Here is a 20,065-nt window from a genome sequence, read left to right as displayed (position 1 = left end):
TCAAACCCATATCTCTGATGCAGAGTGCTGCATGCTGCAAACGCACCCTCTGACTCTAATTTGCTGTCAGCAGATCTTGAGAAATACAGTTTTCATCCATTTTTGGTGACTGAAAACGCTTTTTATGCAGAATTATAGAGCAATTCTGAGACTATTATGACCACACGTGTAATGTCCGCTCTTACAACCCATTATGCATGCTTCAATTCGTCATGCGGGTATCTAAAAGACCGTTTAGGCTGCAGATATAAGCTCAATACAAAGTGTGATTTCAGGATAGATCCCAACATAAACTGGCTGCCAGAGAACGACGCATTATTTTAATACTGTCTCTTCTTTCGACACAATGTTTGCATGATGCTGCACAAGGATTAGATTCTCTGACATCCCGTCGCTTTCTCTCAACTAGTTAACTATGAACTCCAAGGTTGGATCGCATCCTTGAATCATCCTCTCCAGTTGTCCTGACTGGGCGGGGTGAGCGCATGTGCCATCCTGGCTCCTATGGCAACCCGATAGATTAACTCCATCAATATTCACGTTATTAGAAAGCGGGAGGCTGATGGATCAGTGATGTCAGCGCTCTTTGAATGCAGCTGCCAGCTGCGTGCATGTGTGTCATCACCTGGCGCTGGCAGGGAGCTCAGATATTTTGGGGAGGTGGAGATCATGCTTTGTCATTGAGGAGCTCAGCAGCAGCAGCAGCAACAGCAGCAGCAGCGTTCTCCCACTCCGGCACGTCCGACGCTCAGCATGCTGCATCCTGATGCGCTCTCGTCTGCACGCCGTGGGGTTACCTGGATTTACACGCATTTCTCGTTTACCGCCTGTACATGACCGTCGGATTGAAGCGGCCACGTATTGTTGACGCATCTCAATGTTTGAACAGGGGGAGAGAGGCACGTCCCAAGTGTCAGATAAGATACAACCCGTCCTGCGGATGCGCCGTCACTGTTTTGCCTCCAGTGGCACCCCAAGTGTATGAGATTCATGATTCATCCCTCTGTTTTCTATCCTTAGAGCGCATCGTCTCTCCTTCCTCAAAATGGAAAGATTCCAGTCTTCCATGCGCAAACGGCTCTACAGCTTGCCGCAAAACATTGGGCAAAAAGCCTTCGTGATTGACGAGGGAGACAACGGCGACAAGGACACTAAGAGGAAAAGTATTCGGCTAAAACACTTGTCCTCTCCGTCTCCTGCAAGCAGTTGCAGGAGCATTGAGGAGGCCAGGAGCGAAGACTTGGAAAGGGACGTTATTGTGAAGACCAACTTGAACGGGGACTGTCGCTTATTTAGGGGCAGCATCTCCTCCATCACCGGGCGGCATCCTCCCGGGTCAGATCCAGCGGAGCAGCGGCGCCTCATCCCCGAGGCTGATGCGGGTGTCAGTGAGAGTTTCCCCGGTGAGCACGGCCCCGGGGCCCAGCAGCGGGCAACGGGTGGTCTGAGTGGCGCAACCGGGCAAGCGTCTGTGTTTGACCAGTCAAGTTTCATCAAGTTGGAGGGTAGCGAGCAAATAATACCTGAGGACGACCGGCTGTACCAAGCCGGCTTCATGCACCGGCAGTTTGGGGCGATGCTCCAACCGGGAGTCAACAAGTTCTCCCTGCGGATGTTGGGGAGTGAGAGGGCCGTGGAGCATGAGAGGGAGCGAGTGAAGTCCGCTGGCTTCTGGATAATCCACCCGTACAGTGATTTTAGGTAATTTGTGCGCAGAAAACCTGTCTTGACAAGCAGTGGTGTCTTACAGAGAAGTGCAGCAGGGAGCCTGCCACACATTTTAGGCTCGCGTGATCATTTTAGAGCAGCCTAATCTGGACAGAAAATGCCTTCAAATATGATCAGGTCTCTATAAACTTTATATCACAGACACACTCTAATCCCCATGTATGCAGGAATGCTTTTTTGATATTATGATAACATGAGAGTCACGAGTGTGGGTAGAATAACATGAGCTTATTGTGCCTTAGAGATAAATACACACCGTCAACAGATAAATGACATGATTTCTAAAAATGATCCTTTTCTAAATTTAACCTGCACAAGCCATTCTTACAGAGAAACATCTGATGTAAAGGAGTTGGCACACAAAATCCTCTTACAAGCCAAATACTACCATACATGTGTAGGATGTAAGTGTATGTAAGTCCCTGTTTTGGGTGGCCTGCAGAAGTGTGTGTGTGTGTGTGTGTGTGTGTGTGTGTGTGTGTGTGTGTGTGTGTGTGTGTGTGTGTGTGTGTGTGTGTGGGTGGGGGGGTGGGGGGGGGGTGGTAATCTAACCAGCCAATTTTCTGTACAATTTTATACATTGAATTTGTGCACCAAACTAAGCCAACCTGTGATTCCCTAATTTGCCAGCCGTGCATTCATGCACATTCTGCATTTCATTGCACGCTGCATACAAACCTGCATTCTGTTCATCAGCGCCGTCAAGGGATTTTCATGACATTTAACCTTGAGGCTCACCGTCATCATATTTTCACTGGCCAGTTGTATGCCGATGTGTGTCACTGCAGTTTTTTTCCACTCATCTGAATTACACTTTTTTTTTATCATTTAGCGAGGGCAGTGGATTACAGAGAGTGCAGCAGGGGCTTGGAAATGGGGTAATCAAAATAGGGTAACATGACCATTCAAGATATTAGAAGCACACATCAGTGGAGATTATTACAGTACAATTAGTCTAATGGAGCAGAGATGGTGTGGACGGGGAGGGGACACACCACAAAACACTGATCACACACACATACACACACACGCAGATAGAGAGAGAGAAAGAGAGATTGAAATGAAAATGATGTTGTGGGGAATCAGGACACCCAGCTGTTAATTCTGTGTATGAGGTGTCATTACTTCGTGCTCGGTTTGGATCACGCTGTGAGCAGGAGCAGGTGCCTGGCGTGGGCCTCTGAAGGCGAACACTTCATCCTGCAGATCCCATTTCAAGTTACAGGTGTAAACCTTTGCGCCATTAAAGAGTATTTGGGTCATTTTTGGCTTACTGACGAATCCAATCCTAATCCTGCAAACTCTCAACTTCACCCCTGATATCTGTAACAGTTGTGTGCTGACATACTGTGTGTTTCCATGAGCACTGTGCAGCAGCTCAGTACAGTGTGACCCATGTATCCTCTCCTTGTGTCTTTCAGAAACACAGATGTTTATACCATAAGTGACTACTGTCTTTTATTTTATGCTGGATATAGCAGCAGACATACTGAACTGGCACGCTGTGTAAATATGGTTAATATGATTGCTGGTGGGCCTGAGCCACAGTACAGGTGTGTGTTAAGCCACTGAGCTGCATGCAGGCTGTTGTGCTTCAGCTGCGCTCTGGCAGCAAGAGATAAGTATCTCTAGTACAAATGTGATCCCTTTTTCAGCTGTCCTGATTGATCTAAGCTTCTTTCACCATTTTAAGCCTTTTTGTGTTCACTTAGCTTGTAACTCCCCTCTCTTTGTGCTCTCATGCTCTTTAACATAGTTGCACTCTGACCCAAATAGTGCAAGATTCCGCTGTGGACCAGTTGAGGTTCAGAGACGCCACAACTGCTGTATTTTCATGGTAACACCAGATTACACCAGCAACTTGTCTGAGCTTTGTAGGCCGAATGCTGCGTGCACAGTCAGCCGATGAGCAAACGGGATGGTCTGCAGGGGACGGCAGTAATGCACTGTCCCCTGCAGACCTTTTTTTTCCCCCTTTTTTGTGGTCCAGCTGTTCCACTGTTCTGCAGCACAGTGACGTGTGCAGAGCAGTAATGCTAACTACTCAACATCTGGCTGATGGGAGCTGACTTCTGGAGATGACATGGATTCCCAGGAGATAACGGTGGATTTAGCTAGAGAGGGGAAGTGCAATTAGGACCAGTGTGTCACCGCAGAGACAACAGGCAGATGAAGAGAGGAATGCAAATGCTTTGTTTGGCAGAGAACAACAGAAAGCTGATTAGAACAAATGGCCACCCTGCCCTCGCTGGTTCCCTCTTTTTGTGATGTTCTCCCATGAAGGTTTGGCGCTGTGATGGACCCCGGTCAGGAACCCAGTTCAGCTGCCTGTGGCTCTTAGCTGTGTCTTTATTGATGTTGTTTGCAGCATTCATAGACATCATCATCACCACATACTACTTACATTTAGTCAAGTAGTCCTCTTTCCTCTCAGGCAATCATGGATTAAAGTCTTGAATTAGACCTGTTGACAAGGCACTTTGTCCAATCAGAGCTTTTGAAAATGTTGCATTTCCTCTGATTTCCTCTTTCCTCTCTCAATCATTTGGCTCACACAGCATCGTTACTCTATGCCGCCTCACATGCCACAAGTACCCTTGCAGGTCTCCCATCCCCCCCCCACACACAGTTTGTGCTGGCCCTGTGGGTGTGTCAGGCTCCTGTTGGATCGATCAGTGCTTAATTAGGTCTCTGAAAGGGATCGGACATGCACTCACACGCGTGCATGCTTTCTCGTCTCACACACACTCAAGATGGTAATTGGTTAACAGACATACTCCATAGCTTGGCTGGCCTTTGTGTGTGTGTTGTTGTATATGTACATGTTTCCTGAACGTTTTAAAGCAGTCTGCAGACTCCATCTGACAACTGACAATATCAGATCTCATGACTGGAAACAGTGGAACAGCCACATATAGCGTCAGACAACATAACTATATTTATCTTAGGACTGCTGCCTCTGACTTGCCAGAATTTTTAATGAAGCCTTGAAATTTAATGAAACTGCTTTGAAACACTTTGAAATGCAATTTGTTGACTTTGCTGTAAACAACAACTAAAAGCAGCCCATTTTTATGTGCAATTATAGGCGATATTGAACCCTTTGCTGCTGATACTTGAGGGTTTAGTTAGTTGAGAAAATCAATATTTCCTCATGAGAAATTCACATGAATTCCAATAACCCATTTTCTCTCCGTCACTGCTGCCAGAAGGCCAGTATTGAACTGAATTAGGGAGCCATCGTTGTTTCATCGTCGTCTTGCTTGTTTAGTTTCGAGCAGTTTGTTTGCCTTGTTACAGAAATCTACTGAGTTTGGAGTTACAGTGTGCGACTGCAAGTTCCCTAGAGATTAATATCTATTTGAAGTTCCTACATGTCCAGAACTGCTTTGAATATGCAGCAGATACTCAGCATGCACATACACACACACTCAGACTTTAAATTGCTTCTGTGTGAGCCCAGCAGTAACCACTGATAAAACTGGTGTCTAATAGTCTGTTTCTGTGTCACTCAGATTCTTTTGTACCAATTTGATGAAAGGAAACAGACCCAAAAGTCCAAACCACTGATAATCAATTCTCATACTAGGGCTGCATTTATTATTATTTATTTTCATTGTTGGTTAATCTGCTGATTATTATCTTGATCAACCCATTTATCATTTTGTCTATTCATAGATAGAATATTCACAACATGTTCAAATTCATTCTTTTAGACCAAAACTCAAAGATATTCAGTTTAATGTCATATGTGACAAAGAAAAGCATCAAATCCTCATAACGGTTTGCATTTTTGCTTTGAAAGTGACTAAAACGATTATTTAATTATCAAAATAGCTGCTGATTCTGTGCTCTGGTCACTTCTGCACAGAGTTGGGTAAAGTATTGAAAGTCTAAACTTAAGAACAATTACTCAAAAAAAAAAAAAACTGAATAAAAGTGAAAATTACCATTTTAGAAACCTACTCAAGCCAAAGTAAAAAGTGCCTGGTTAAGAAATTACACAAGTAAGTTAAGTTATTCAAGTGTAATGAAAATCAAGTGTAATGAAAATCAAGTGTAATGAAAATCAAGTGTAATGAAAATCAGTACTTGTGGATAAAGCTAAGCTAATGTTAGCTGTCGACATTTTCATCTACAGTATGTGCAGCCTACTCCAGTGTGCTTACAGTGGTCAGAGGAGGACTTTTTAAAAGGGAGGCAAAGCAAGCACTTCATCATGTAACTGCCAGACAGTCTCTGGCCAGGGAGTGTTTCTGGAAGCTGCCTCTTGTTCTGGGTTTTGTCCTGTCATTGTGGCATCGTGGTCAAAAGGCAGCAGCAGTCGAGGTGCTCCTCACGCGTTCTCCACTTCTATCTCTGCATTTAAAGCAGATTAGTTGGGATGATGGTATAAACTGCAAATGTAGTGAAGTAAACAGTGGATTACTGCCTCAAAAATGCATTTAAGGAAAGAGTAGAAGTACAGTTTAAAAAAGGAAACAGGAAAATACTCATTCGTTAAACAAAACTTGTATTGCAGTCCTGCTCACCACTGGTTCTGTGTCTCCCATTTGAGTCCAGCCGGGATGTGTCATTCCACATTTCTCTGCCCTCATCGTCTCTCTTCACTGTCAGACCTTTCACCAGAAAACCTCCCTCAAAAATCACTTATGTATCCTGACGTAGATCATTTGGCTTAGTTAACATGTGTGTGTTTCAGGTTCTACTGGGATCTGACCATGCTGCTGCTGATGGTGGGAAACCTCATCATCATCCCTGTGGGCATCACCTTCTTCAAGGACGAGCACACGCCGCCTTGGATCGTCTTCAACGTGGTCTCTGACACCTTCTTCCTCATGGACCTGGTCCTCAATTTCCGCACGGGCATCGTCAAGGAGGACAACACAGAGATCATCCTGGACCCGCAGCAGATCAAGATCAAGTACCTGAAGAGCTGGTTCGTGGTGGATTTCATCTCCTCCATACCTGTGGACTACATCTTTCTCATCGTAGAGACACGCATCAACTCGGACTTTTACAAGACGGCCCGAGCCCTGAGGATCGTCCGCTTTACCAAGATTCTCAGTCTGCTGCGGCTACTGCGCCTCTCCAGACTCATTCGCTACATCCACCAGTGGGAAGAGGTAGATCCTACAGCCTGGCTGCAAAACAGTCAGGACGCTGTGTACAGTAAATCATAAATGTAACACATTGTGATCATTTGCTAACCCTTTTTCACATATACTCAACTGAAAACAGCACAGAGACAATATATTTAATGTTTTCCCTCATCAACTTCATAGAGTTTTGCAAATATCTGCATGTTCTGAATTTGATGCAGCAACACCTTTCAAACATGTTTGGACAGGAGCAACTAAAACACCTGTTTGGATCATTCCACAGGTAAACAGGTTCATTGGTAACAGGTGACAGTATCGTGATTGGGTATGAAAGGGGAATCCTGGAAAGGCTCAGTCGTTCACAAGCGAGGATGGAGAGAGGTTCACCACTTTGTGAACACATGATTGTATAAAGGAGGTTACTACATGAGTTTGGAAACAGTTTGTAAAACCGTCGCATGTAAACAGCTTGTTTGCAAATGATCACATTCTGTTTTTATTAATGTTTTGCACAAGTCCCAAATCTTTTGAAATCGAGGTTATAAGACTTCAGACTTGCTAACAGAGCTGTAACAGCTGGTTGATTACTCGCCGATTGTTTGACAGAAAATTAATCAGCAACACTTCTGAGAATCATTTTAGTCATTTTTTAAGGAAAAGTGCCAAAATGTCTCTGCTTACAGCATTACAGCAAGTCTTTACTACAGTGAAATTAAATATTTTTGAGTTTTGAACTGCTGGTTGCACAAAACCACCGATGTAAAGATGCCTCTCCTGCTTTGGGAACATGCAATGGACATTTCTCACACAAGAACAAACAGTTCTCAGCTCTACTCTCAAATGCTCCTCTGACTGTAGTGCTGCACATAGTGAGATTTGCCTTGCATTAGCAGATTTCCCATAACTTTTAACCTTGTCTGGATTACTCTGTGTTTTTCTCTCAGGGAAAACACACAATACTGCTTATTGTAAAAAAAAAAAAAAAAAAACACAAAAAAACAAACAAATACAAATGTCCATATTCCTAAAGCTGTAGATTTGATTTGTTGGTTCTGAGACTCACACACAATCAACTTACTTAATAACAGATATTTTCCTGCATTATCTTATTTTTATAATTCCAACCGAAGCTAGGCCATTAATGTTGCTTGCAGATGGTTACGCAACACTGAAACAGCCTCTGCTGGTCTGTAGAAGATTAAGAACATCGTGGTCTAGTGTAGGACCCCTGTGTCCATTGGCTCTCACAGGACCTACCGTATATGTCAAATCCTCTGATTGCATGACAGAGAATTTAATTTTTATAGATTTATTTACAAAGAGATGTGCGTTTGTTTGTTTCAGTTCCATTAATGCTGATAATCTGCGCCACAGGTTTTCCATATGACCTATGACCTGGCCAGTGCCATGGTGCGCATCATGAACCTGATTGGTATGATGCTGCTGCTGTGTCACTGGGATGGCTGTCTGCAGTTCCTGGTTCCCATGCTGCAGGACTTCCCTGCTGACTGCTGGGTCACCAGAAATAAGATGGTGGTAAGTGGATTATTTATGAGTCAGACAGCATCCAAATGTGCTCCTTTTAAATGCCCTGCGCCTGGCTGCATCAACTAACTTAAGTTTTACACTTAAGTTTGTCCCTAATGCGGAATATTTCCCTAAGCTAAGGGGTTTATTTAGGAGTGTTGCATAAAGCCTCTTAGCTTGTCTACTTGCCTAAGTGTTTAAACTGAGGCTTTCACGGTAGTTCCTGTCATGATGCAGCATGTGTGCACTTCAGTTACCATGGTTACACCTCACTGACATCATCATCCTTTAGCGTGTCTTGGCAGAATTATTGTCAGTGTTCGCCAGCTGCTCCAAAACGGACAACAAAATGAATAGAAACACACAAAGAAAGCTAAACGGGACGGAGGATGAGAATTTAACCCAGGACATAACAAATACGCACAGGCAGAAGTAACTGACAAAATCAATCATCGGTGTGTACATGAAGAAATGAAGAGAAAGAAGAAGAAAGGAGATGAAACATCGACAGGATGCAAAGACTGGCCGGTTTCAATACAACGATATAGCTAATGTTAATATATAAGACAGAGTTGCGGTTACGTTTGGCTCGCTAATGTTAGCTACATCAAATCTGTGCTCGTAGTTTCTTTTTGTCCGAAAAATGAATCACCATAAATTCAGCTGTTGTCTCAAGTTCCACAAATTGTTTCACTGTGAAGAGGCTGGTGTGTCTCCCTGAAAGAAAAGGTGACCGAGGACCTTCCAGCAGCGCATGAAGGAACACTGCAGTCGCTGGCATTGAGGGCAAACACTTAGAGATCAAAGAGTTTTCCCTGACAACATCCTGAGGAAATCCTTATGGTGACTTCATGCACCTCATTTTTTTCTAAGGCATCCTCAGATGAAAATTTAATGGCAACCTTAGACGAAGTGGGTTTATGCTAAACTTGTTTCTTCAGTAACTTTCTTACTCTGAGTAACAACACTTTCAGCCAGAGTCAGTGCTGGTCGTTTCATACGAAAGATTTTCTGTGTTTTTCGTTTTGTCCGTTCTCTTCTCATTGGCTTGAGAAAGATGATGTCACATACTTTTGTCCGCCAATCAAGATTTAGCAGCAAAGCCTGATCTGTTGTTGTGTTGCTGTCAGATGAAACCACAGCCACGCAGTCCTGATGAAGCAGCCAAGCCTCATATGGAGAAACGCTGTTGTGAGCTTTTAAACTGCAACATTTCGATTAATTGATTAGGTTAACTGATGTAAGATTAAGACACATTATGATATTAATTACCAACTATTTTGATAATTGATGAATCATTTTACTTCCTGCTTTCAGCCTCTCAGATGTGAGGATTTGATTTGTTTTCTTGTCATATGTGACAGTGAACTGAATATCACTATTGCTTGAATGGGACTGTGGGAAATTATGAGGGGGCATTTTTCACAATTTTCGGACATTTTATAGGCAAAACAAATCGTGAGAAAGTTAGTGAGAAAATGATCAGATTAATCAATAATGAAAAGAGTTGTTAGTTGCAGCCCTAATCACAGTCAAGTATTTATAGATAAGCTTTTTTAATCATCAGTATATGAGCAGGTGTTCTGGTAACTGAAATAGACTTACACCAAAAAATCAAGCAGGACAGTGACACAGTTGCATAAATCAGCATTTATGTGATAAAGGGATGATTTACGACAGTGTGAGCCCGTCAGTCAGGTGCTTCAAAGCCAGCAAACCTGGAAAATAAAGACGTCATCACCTGGTGCTCTGATCTTAAATCGTCTCACACAGATGTGTTCCGCCATTGCGGATATTGATAAACTCTGTCTTTCCTCCTCTTTGTGCCTTTCAGAATGATACTTGGGGTCAGCAGTACTCCTACGCCCTGTTCAAGGCCATGAGTCACATGCTGTGCATCGGGTACGGCCTGTACCCCCCCATCGGCATGGCTGACGTGTGGCTCACCATCCTCAGCATGATTGTGGGCGCTACCTGCTTCGCCATGTTTGTGGGTCATGCGACTGCACTCATTCAGTCTCTGGACTCCTCCAGGAGGCAGTACCAGGAGAAGGTGGGTGTTTGTCAGAAAATCTACTTTCTGAGTTGGAAGCAGAGGTGGAAAGAGTACATTTACACAAGCACTGTGTCCCTTTTATACTACATTATACTTCTACTCCACCACATTTATTTGACAGCTTTAGTCTTCAGATTATGACTTATGTACAGAACATATGATAATTTTCTAAAATAAGATGCATTGGAATAGATGAAACTACCAAACAGTATAAACTATAACAGTATAATGCTACTTACACAGTACACCCAACCCATATAAAGCGTCCTGTCAACATGAATCATCATGTGACTTAGCAGGCTAACGTTGAGGAACATTATCTAGCACACTCAGAATAAATGGATAGAACAGCATCAGGCAAATCCATCTGTTTTTAAAAGGCCACTGCAAACCTGAGTTTTCCCTGGAAGTTTGGCTCTTGGATTTTCAGGTCCTCTGCTGATAAATGAAGGCTCACCATTTCTGCTTTTGCAACTTTGCAAACAAATGCAGAACATGTCTCTGCCATCGTTCTGAAAATAGTGAAACTTAGCTTGCCAAAGATATATGGCTATACCTGGCCATACACCTGGCTACTCCTCTGGATACCCTTTGTTTCACTGTAGCCACCATTCAAGTTGATGGGGTACGTTCCTTATGTATGTTACCTATGAAATCCTGCTGTCTGAACCATGTTTGTGCGACTGTCATTGGTCCACCGGAGCTCCAAGGCAGAAATGTCATCATGCGTATGCGTTGCATAGAAAAACACCATATGGACATGTTAACAAGGTTAAAAACTGGATTTCCATTACAGTGGGTAAAGTAAGGAGCTAAATAAATATTCCACTTGAAATGCAGTTAAAATGATGTGACGGCTTCTACCCACCTGGCATACATCTGTAGACATTTGAGGGAGAAAATGTCCCCCAGAGGGAGACTCTGAATAGATGGCAAGGCTTAGAGACATGAGACAGAGAGGTAACTTCCAGCAGCACATAACATACACAGAGATTGAGAACGTTCGTATGTGCTCTGCTGGTGGAGTACACTGCTGAAGGACACACTAGTTAATGTTATTAGCTGCAGCCTGCAGAGCACAACTGTATTTGTCAGATGGGACAGAGGCACAGCACTGCTCTGTGGGCAGGTTTCACAGATGGCCTGACAGTTGACTGTTAACATAATGAGACACATTATAGTCCACCTCTGAGCCAACACATCAATCAGTTTAATATTTTCATTTTGACATGACTTTGCATTTTGTCTCTAGATGCAGCTACATTACAGTTACAGTTATTTCCCCGGCACTTGTTCACTTCGATGCTTTTATTGCTCAGTTTGATCACTGGACATGTGTCGTTGTTGCAGTATAAACAGGTGGAGCAGTACATGTCCTTCCACAAGCTGCCTGCAGACATGCGCCAGAGGATCCACGAGTACTACGAGCACCGATATCAGGGCAAGATGTTTGACGAGGAAAGCATTTTGGAGGAGCTGAATGAGCCGCTGCGAGAGGTCAGAAGTCATCTTCCTTGTTGTTGTTCTGATGATAATACTGCTGAGTCAGCATAATGTACACACTATAATGTGTAAACCTGATTCCAAAAAAGTTGGGAAGCTGTATAAAACATAAATAAACCCGAACCCGAACCCTGTTGTTGGTGAACACACTGCGTTTGCCAATGATTGCATTCTGTTTTCATTTACGTTTTACGCAGCGTCACATCTTTTTTGGAATTGGTGTTCTAGTTCTAAGCAGATAGTTTGTGTTATTAATGCTCCTCCTGTGGGCAGACATAAGTGCAGGCTGCTGTTTGAACAGGTGATGATTGATGATATTGTAAAACGCAGTTTCAGTGATATGAAATACTGCTATTTACAGAAGAATTTCTAAATATTGAAAAATATTCTGCATTAATAACCGCTCCAAAATGCCGTCATACCTGCTTACAGCTCAGTTATTGTGTGTTATCACCCATTTATAAATGTTTTCCTGCTGCTTATATATGCTCGATTGGGAAGTTGCTGATATAATGAAGTCAGCATCCTCGTTGCTTTACAGTTAATTATTTGTGTAATCTAATGTTGCTCTCTTGCTTTGCATGCTAACGGTCATGTAATCTGATTAGTAATGACTGGAGGACAGAGAGCCTCATTAACAGAGCACCGAGCAGCCGCTGACCACCCTGCATTTACACTGATTGAAATGTACTCATGTACTAAGGCTGACATTTTTGTTGCCTTAGCTCTGAAATCTAAAATGTTTTTTTTTGCTTCTCTGCAGGAGATCATAAACTTTAACTGTCGCAAACTGGTGGCCTCCATGCCTCTGTTCGCCAACGCCGATCCAAACTTCGTCACCTCCATGTTGACTAAACTGCGCTTTGAGGTCTTCCAGCCGGGCGACTATATCATCAGAGAGGGGACCATCGGCAAGAAGATGTACTTCATCCAGCACGGCGTCGTCAGCGTCCTGACCAAGAGCAGCAAAGACACCAAGCTGTCCGACGGCTCTTATTTTGGAGGTAAAGTCTGCACACGGCCTGCTGTGCGTACTGCATGCTAATATGTCCTGCAGCTGGCAGCGAGTCAGTTTGAATGGATGTGAAGGAGTGGTGATAGTATGATTTGTTTTGATTTATTTTGCTCCAGCACTCAGCAGATTAACTTCCCTGACTATTACAGCTGGGAAAAATTGTCCACATCATCTCCTTAAAAGGGCTCGAGACTAAGAGGAGCAAAGCTTTGTGATCTTTGATTCCATCTGTGGGGTTTTCCCTTTTGTTAACACCATATTTAAAGCTGAGATCCAGAACTTTCCATTTGTTGCCGCCCTTGTCGGCGTCCAGCTGTGTGGCAAAGTGAAATGCCATCATCAAATGTCAGCCAGGAAACGTCGATATATAATTTGCTTTACTTGCATTTTCAACTGAAAGCAGCGTGATACAACAACCTGAGCAACTTTTCTCTACACCAAAGAATGGAGATTATTTTTTATTCTAATGTGATGTTTTACCGTAATCCAGCGTCCATGTTTGTAACAAGAATGAACAATAATCACAAAACATTCCAAATATGTTGTCTTAAAGCTACCCATCACAGCCGAATGCACACACAGGTTTAAAGATGGTAAATAAGGACAGAAAATGTGTGTTTAAAAGCAACACATGGCAAAATGAACATGTCAGAAATCCCATGGTGTCATGTGTAATAAATAGATTAAATTGTTAAACAGGACAGGGAAGAGAGAGAGCGTGTGAATCTGGGTTCAATATGTCTGTCCTGAAAAATATGTCTACTTTTTTTTTTTTTTTTAATGGCGCATTATTTTATTTTTCTGATCTGGCACGACAGATGAGGTCAGGACAAACTGTAAGCTGCAGAAATTGCATTAAGTGCTCCATCTGTGGGGTTCAAAGGCATCGGTCTTTTTGTGTTTTATCGTCTCGCACTAATAAAACTATTTTTGCCTTTGCTTTTATGAATGGATCTAAAAAGACAGAAATGTGGCTGCAAGGCGCCACAAAACTTGTATGAGAAAAGTGGAAAATCATCATGAAGCGCTTGATATTATTTACCCATTTTTTTAAAGAATCCTTGTTAATGACATGTTTTAAAGAAATGGTACAAATAATTGAACCCCCCCTCCTCTCCACCACCTGCAGAGATCTGCCTGCTGACTCGAGGCAGGAGGACAGCCAGCGTGCGAGCAGATAACTACTGCCGGCTGTACTCTCTGTCGGTGGACAACTTCAACGAGGTGCTGGAGGAGTATCCCATGATGAGGAGGGCCTTTGAGACTGTGGCTCTGGACCGCCTGGACCGCATCGGTGAGTCCTTTGCCAAGAGATAAAACCTGCCACTTACAGTTAATAATGTTTGTTATTTATATGTTGCTGTTTTAATTGTGTTTGCTTTTGTCCTTCATGTACTACGTTTAATGCTACAGAGCATGTCATGTGGGGGAGAATGCAACAAGGCTGTTTAAATTCACTAATATCAGTCAAGGATAAGTGAATAAATGGATGGATGGGTGATTTTTTTTCAATAGGTGATTAGGATATATTACAAAGAAAACATTACAGCACGCACATTAAAGGATGGATTAAATCTGCAGAATTAAGTACATTAGGTCATCGGTGTCATCGCATCATTAATGCATCCATAATCTTGGCACTCTTCTTCAGGCTTAACTAAACATTGGAATCTAGGATGATGAGCAATTTGTTTGATGCTCAAACATGAAATATTAACCAAGTTAAATCAGATTATAAGTACAAAAATCAATTTTTTTTCACATATGTGTTGTCTTTGTTCTGTACTCTGGAGGGTGGAGTTTTTAATAAGAGCCTAAGAGGGATTGGGTGTGGTGGTTCAAGGTAAAACAAGACATGAAGGCTTCATACATGCATGTCTGTTTGAGACTGAGGTGACGTTACTACAGTCCTCCATCCGTTTTGTGGAACTTGTTGTGGAATATATAGACAACAGATATATAGACAACAGTGGCACTTTCTATTGGAATATTCTCTGTTTTTGCAAAGTTTGTACTGTTGTTGTGTGTGTAGCATGAGAAACATGAGTCATTTTCAAAGATGGTATAAATGGTGGTCAGAGCTTCTTTAGCCTGCATTCTTTCTAATGTCCAGTGGTTGCAAAGAGCAGTCTAACTGTACGGAAGCTTATGAGAAAATGACCCTACTTCTTACTTGATTTATGACGTAACTAAACAATTTCCTGACTTAATGGCCTCAGACGCTAGTTTCAATTCAGTACAATGTGATTGCCACTTCTGACTCCAAAAGAAAAACAAAAAACAAGATGACGAAGGCCATAATGGCAAACTTGAGGCTTCAAAATGGTGGTCCACAAACCATTTTAAGATTTATATTCTGTATTACTTTTGGACCCCACTCAGTCTTTAGTGTTTCAGCTACATTTTGCTGTATTTTAAAGCCTCAGATAAGAACTGAACATCCACGTAATGTGGTTGCAGGTATATAGATATCTTACGCTTTCACTTTTCATCCTTTTTATTGAGAGACACAAGCCTATGGTGCAGAGGAGCTGTCCTAATTATATGTAGTGTGCACTTATTTATGAGGGAAAATAGAAAGCATGGTCTTATTTGTATTTTCTTAACAGGGAAGAGGAACTCTGTTCTTCAGCACAAAGTCCAGCATCACCAAAGTTCTGGCACTCTAAACTTCCAAGAGAGCGAGATCATCCAAAGAATAGTGCAACATGACCGTGACATGGCCCAGTGCACACAGCTGATCCAGACCAGCTTGAACCCTCCTGCTGCTCCCCCATCTCCCACCCCAGTTATCTGGGCCCCACTAGTTCAGGCCCCGCTCCAGGCTGCTGCGGCCACCACCCCGCTTGCTCTGGCCTTGGCCCATCAATCCCAGCTGCCTCCCATCCTCTTCCACCATCCTCTGGCACCAGGCACCCTGAAGGACCCCACCACCCATCCAAAGAGAGTCCATGTTGGAGCTAACACGTCCAGCATCTGTGGTTCAGGACCCGTTTCTCCTGCCAGCTCCACTAAATTCAGATCTGGGGTAGAGACTCCCACACTGGCATCCCTCAGGACACATCTCTCCGCTGGGCCTGTGTCACCTACACTGATGTCCCAGCCCATCTTCACCAGCAACCTGCAGCCTCTGGGCCCTCTGCCCTCACACCAGCCCCTGCCCCACCCTCCCCACTCCAGCATGACCTCAGTCTTCCCCATCAGCCAGGCCACCATCTCCTACACCTGCTCCGCTCAGCTCCACTCTCAGCCCTTCCATGGTGCTATGACCACTCCGCCACACCCGGTAGGTTTACTCCAGCAGGGGGTGCCAGGGAGGCTAGTAGGGAGATTCTCAGCCCCCTCTGCCTCCGCCATAAGCCCACTGATCTCCAGCTCAGTTGGCCCCATACTAAGCCAGCTGCAGCAGACCTCTCATGCCACCACGCAGCAGATGGGGTACGGTCATGACAGAGCAGGCAGGACATCCGGTGGTCTGGGCCTCCCACATTTTCCCTTCATCACCAGCACCCAGTCCTCCACTGGATATAATCAGCCAGGGTCTGGAGTCAGAGCAGGGGCCGCAGCCTCTCTGGCGCAGCACAGCCTCGCAGGTCTCCAGTCCGTTTTCCTCCCCCAGGTCCTCCCCGAGCACTCAGCCCTCGCCTCCCTGGCCCAGTATGGCTCTGCTGAGGCCTCGCCCTGCTACACGCCTCCGGTCCACAGTCCCAGCATACAGAGCCCTGTGAGGGGAAGGACAGTTTGCCACAGTGAGCTCCCCAGCACCGTGGGCCCTCACAGCCCTGTAACCCCCCAGACCTCATGTCCTGCCAGGGTGGCTTGCTCCCTCAGAGAGAAGGCCGAGTCCTCAGTGGATCTCTTTACCCAGGAAATAAAGACTATCTCAGGCTCTCACAGCTCTATACACCAGGAAAGGCCTTTGGCCATGAGCGGCTCCTCAGAGGGCGTAGCAGGGGCACTGAACCCCCTCTCCTCCCCCATGGCTGTCAATAAACCCTACAGCCCGATCCCGGGTCAAGCCGCACCAGTCAGTCGGACACATTCAGGGCCCGAACCTCAGAACCAGTCCGCTGGTGTTCACTCTCCCCGTGCAAGATCCCCCGCTAAGATCTTGGAGCCCGAACACAAACAGTCCAAACTTCCATCCAACTTGTGAGGTTCACACACACCCTCCTGTAACGCATGAACAGAAGGGAGATCACCTCCGTCTTGGCATTGTTTTGTCAAATTTTAAAGAAGGAGGGTGTGTTGCTCTAATCAGATTGAAGATCAGAGATTTCATTTTTAATCAGAGTGAATGGATCGTGGATAATAAAGGACAATGATGTTTTTTTTCTACAGAATGTTGCATCTTTGAATATAGTAATAAAACCCCAAACTTACTGATGGGTATATATAGCACCTCATGAAAATATCAATTGTTCTATGTATTGTATTATAACCACACTCTGTGATTTGTTATAAGTATTTGTTTAAACCCCATTGTCCAGGCAATTTTGTGAAACCTTTTAGCAACACTCGTTTAGTTGGAAATTTGCCCACAACTGTATCCATTTATGATTGAAACCAAAAATTATTGTCCTTTTTTATATCATTACTTTCCCACCACTTGAGTGTGTCGCATGAATGCGAGGTTACCTCTTAAGAGATTAGAGGAGAGACAGACTGTGCACTTTGCTTGTTTCAGAGATCCCCCAACGCAATGGTTTGATGACGGCATGTCTTCCACAATAGTGTTTCAGCAATACTGCACACCCAAGTGGGTCACACAAATCAGATCAAAAACACTGAAGTAATGAATGTAATGTAATGTTTGTCTGCCTGAGTGGGGATTAATTTTTGAATGTGCTGAACTTGAGGGCGATGGTTTTCTGCAGAGTACTAGAGAGGGCGACCAGCTTCAGACAACGCACACATTTCTGTTTCGTCCCTCCAAAAACTGTTTGGGTGCACGACCTGATGCCAACTCATTTCAGCCTGACAATAACTCTGGAACAGAGCATACACCTGAGCCAAGGTTTGTGTGCCATCAGCATTGTATGCAATAATCTGTGTTTTTTTTATGGGTATACAAAGGTACTGTGAATCGACGCACTTGAGTCAGTTAGTGAGATTCTGTTTTTAGTTAGAGCAGATTAAAACAAGGGAATTAAACGGAATAAAAAGCAACTGCGGATAATCAAACATCCTGAAACCAGCAATGCACTAAGACTGATCTGAATGTTTCTTGCACCAGTCAAAGGGCTAAAAGCAGTTACTTGGACACATGGTTAACAAGAAACCCTGATGGGTCATATTGCTGCATATTTACCTCTTTCATTTTACATTATTTGATTGTAAAATTTGACATCTGTTGTTGAACAGTTGCTGCTTTGTGATGCTATGCTGAATCAATAAGACGCGTATCACTGACTGCTTTTTTAAAACCAGACTCTTAAATCCTTGTTAATAAGCTCATGTGTTTAGATGGTACTTCTCTCTCTCTGGACCTGTGGCTGGCGAGGAACTGTGAGCAGCTAGCCGGTCAGCAGGTCAAATCATCAGAGGATCCTGCCCAGTGGCTTTAACTGCCTGGTTACTGAACCTGAGGTTTGTTGTGACTCTGACCCCCCCCCAAACCCCGAGGGCAGAGAGATATTATCAGTCACTAGCCAGTCACTGCCAATGGGCTCGATCAATCCCTCATTACTATTCTCCTCCAACCCCGCACCACCACACCACCTGCCAGAAGCATCAGCTCGGATCGAGTGTGAGGTTACTTTGAGTGCATTCAACTTAAAGGTGCGTGCAGGAGAGGAGGTGTCAGTCATTCATGTATTTATATATTTATATGTCATTTTGCTGCCTTTTAACCAACAAATCTGAGGATTCCATCACCTATGTATGTTAGGCATATTTTATTTTAGCTACTGAATTCAATGCAATAAAATAACATATGGTCAATGATCCTCATCCTAGCTGTTTCTTTTCAAGAGCAGAGCGTGGCATGAAGGAGAATCTGATAAAACGCTGATGAAGTTTCAGGCTTTAAGCCAGATTATAAATGGAGAACTGCATGGTGATGTTTGGTGCCAACATTCAAAATAGCCAGGATTATAATCTGCCAAATATTCGACTCGTCAAAGAAAATTATCTGCCGTGTTCATGGAGTGATGGCTGTTGGATTACTAAGTAAATATGGATGTTTAATTCATTTCCTCTGCAAGGTTTGATTAAAATGCTTTTCCTTTGAGATGAAGCTGCCAGGTCAATCCAAAGCAGACAAAACTAGGAGAGCTAGTTTGATGAAGATTGCATTATAATTTAATTATTTATTATTAATAAATGATTGAATTATTCATTTAAGACATCTCCCTGGAGCATTCTGGTGATCTGATTTTTATGTAGACCCATAATGTTCAATGACAAAATGCATACACAATATCTAATACGTCCATGTAATGAAACTGTAAAATATATATTTTAATATATTTTTAAAACTCAGCTCATAATTGTCAAATGTTATTTTTTTGTTGCTTATATTTACCCCTAAAGTTGTAGCAGAGAGACATGATATGTCATTTTTTGAAAATGTACAGAGCAGGGCCAGTTATGTGATTGGCTGTCCATTTAATTCGTGCAAAGCAACAACCAATCACAAAACTGGCTCTGCTCTGTTTATCTTGATTGACAATTGATTAAAATCAGCAGAATTAAATATTGGGGGAAATTACATAACATAAATACAAAAGGACATTTCAAATTAAATACAAACTTTCCTGCAATAAACTTACAACCCCGGTGTCCGACAATGATCTCGTTAAGAATTAATCTAAACAAAACTTCAACGACTTTTTTGCTAATTCATTTTGTTGAAGGTTAACATGTTTTCATTGTCACCTTCGAGACATTGGCAGAACTGCTGCTCTTTGGAACATTTTCTGTGGTGATTTGGAAAACTGCAGTGTTTTCTTGTGCGCTGTGGAGAGGTGTGGGGCTTTGTTTCCTGTGTTGTCTTTTTTGGCAGAGGCTGGCCGTGGTTCTCCAGGTGGCTGAGAGCTGGCTCCAACACAGCTGGGACTCATCACAATTGAGCACAGCATAAAGACTGTGGACTGCAGAAGACTCATTGCCAGATTGTCTCTGCTGCTTAGT

At 43.5% G+C, this 20,065-nt stretch overlaps 1 protein-coding gene across 1 annotated transcript; it reads left to right on the top strand.

Annotated features, from left to right (window-relative positions):
* Positions 1–479: 479 nt before the first annotated feature.
* On the top strand, positions 480–18,878 carry LOC139338108 (potassium/sodium hyperpolarization-activated cyclic nucleotide-gated channel 3-like). Its single transcript, XM_070973034.1, has 8 exons — positions 480–1,701; positions 6,431–6,854; positions 8,205–8,366; positions 10,192–10,410; positions 11,764–11,910; positions 12,680–12,920; positions 14,061–14,225; positions 15,541–18,878. The coding sequence occupies exons 1-8, from the start codon at positions 1,046–1,048 to the stop codon at positions 17,085–17,087; spliced, it is 3,561 nt and encodes a 1,186-aa protein (XP_070829135.1). The 5' UTR covers positions 480–1,045; the 3' UTR covers positions 17,088–18,878.
* The last annotated feature ends 1,187 nt before the right edge of the window (positions 18,879–20,065 follow it).

The sequence above is a fragment of the Chaetodon trifascialis genome, chromosome 10 (assembly GCF_039877785.1).
Source record: "Chaetodon trifascialis isolate fChaTrf1 chromosome 10, fChaTrf1.hap1, whole genome shotgun sequence".
Taxonomy (NCBI): Eukaryota; Metazoa; Chordata; class Actinopteri; order Chaetodontiformes; family Chaetodontidae; genus Chaetodon; species Chaetodon trifascialis.
Note: the sequence above shows the minus strand (reverse complement) of the source record. Positions and strands in the feature narration are given on the sequence as shown.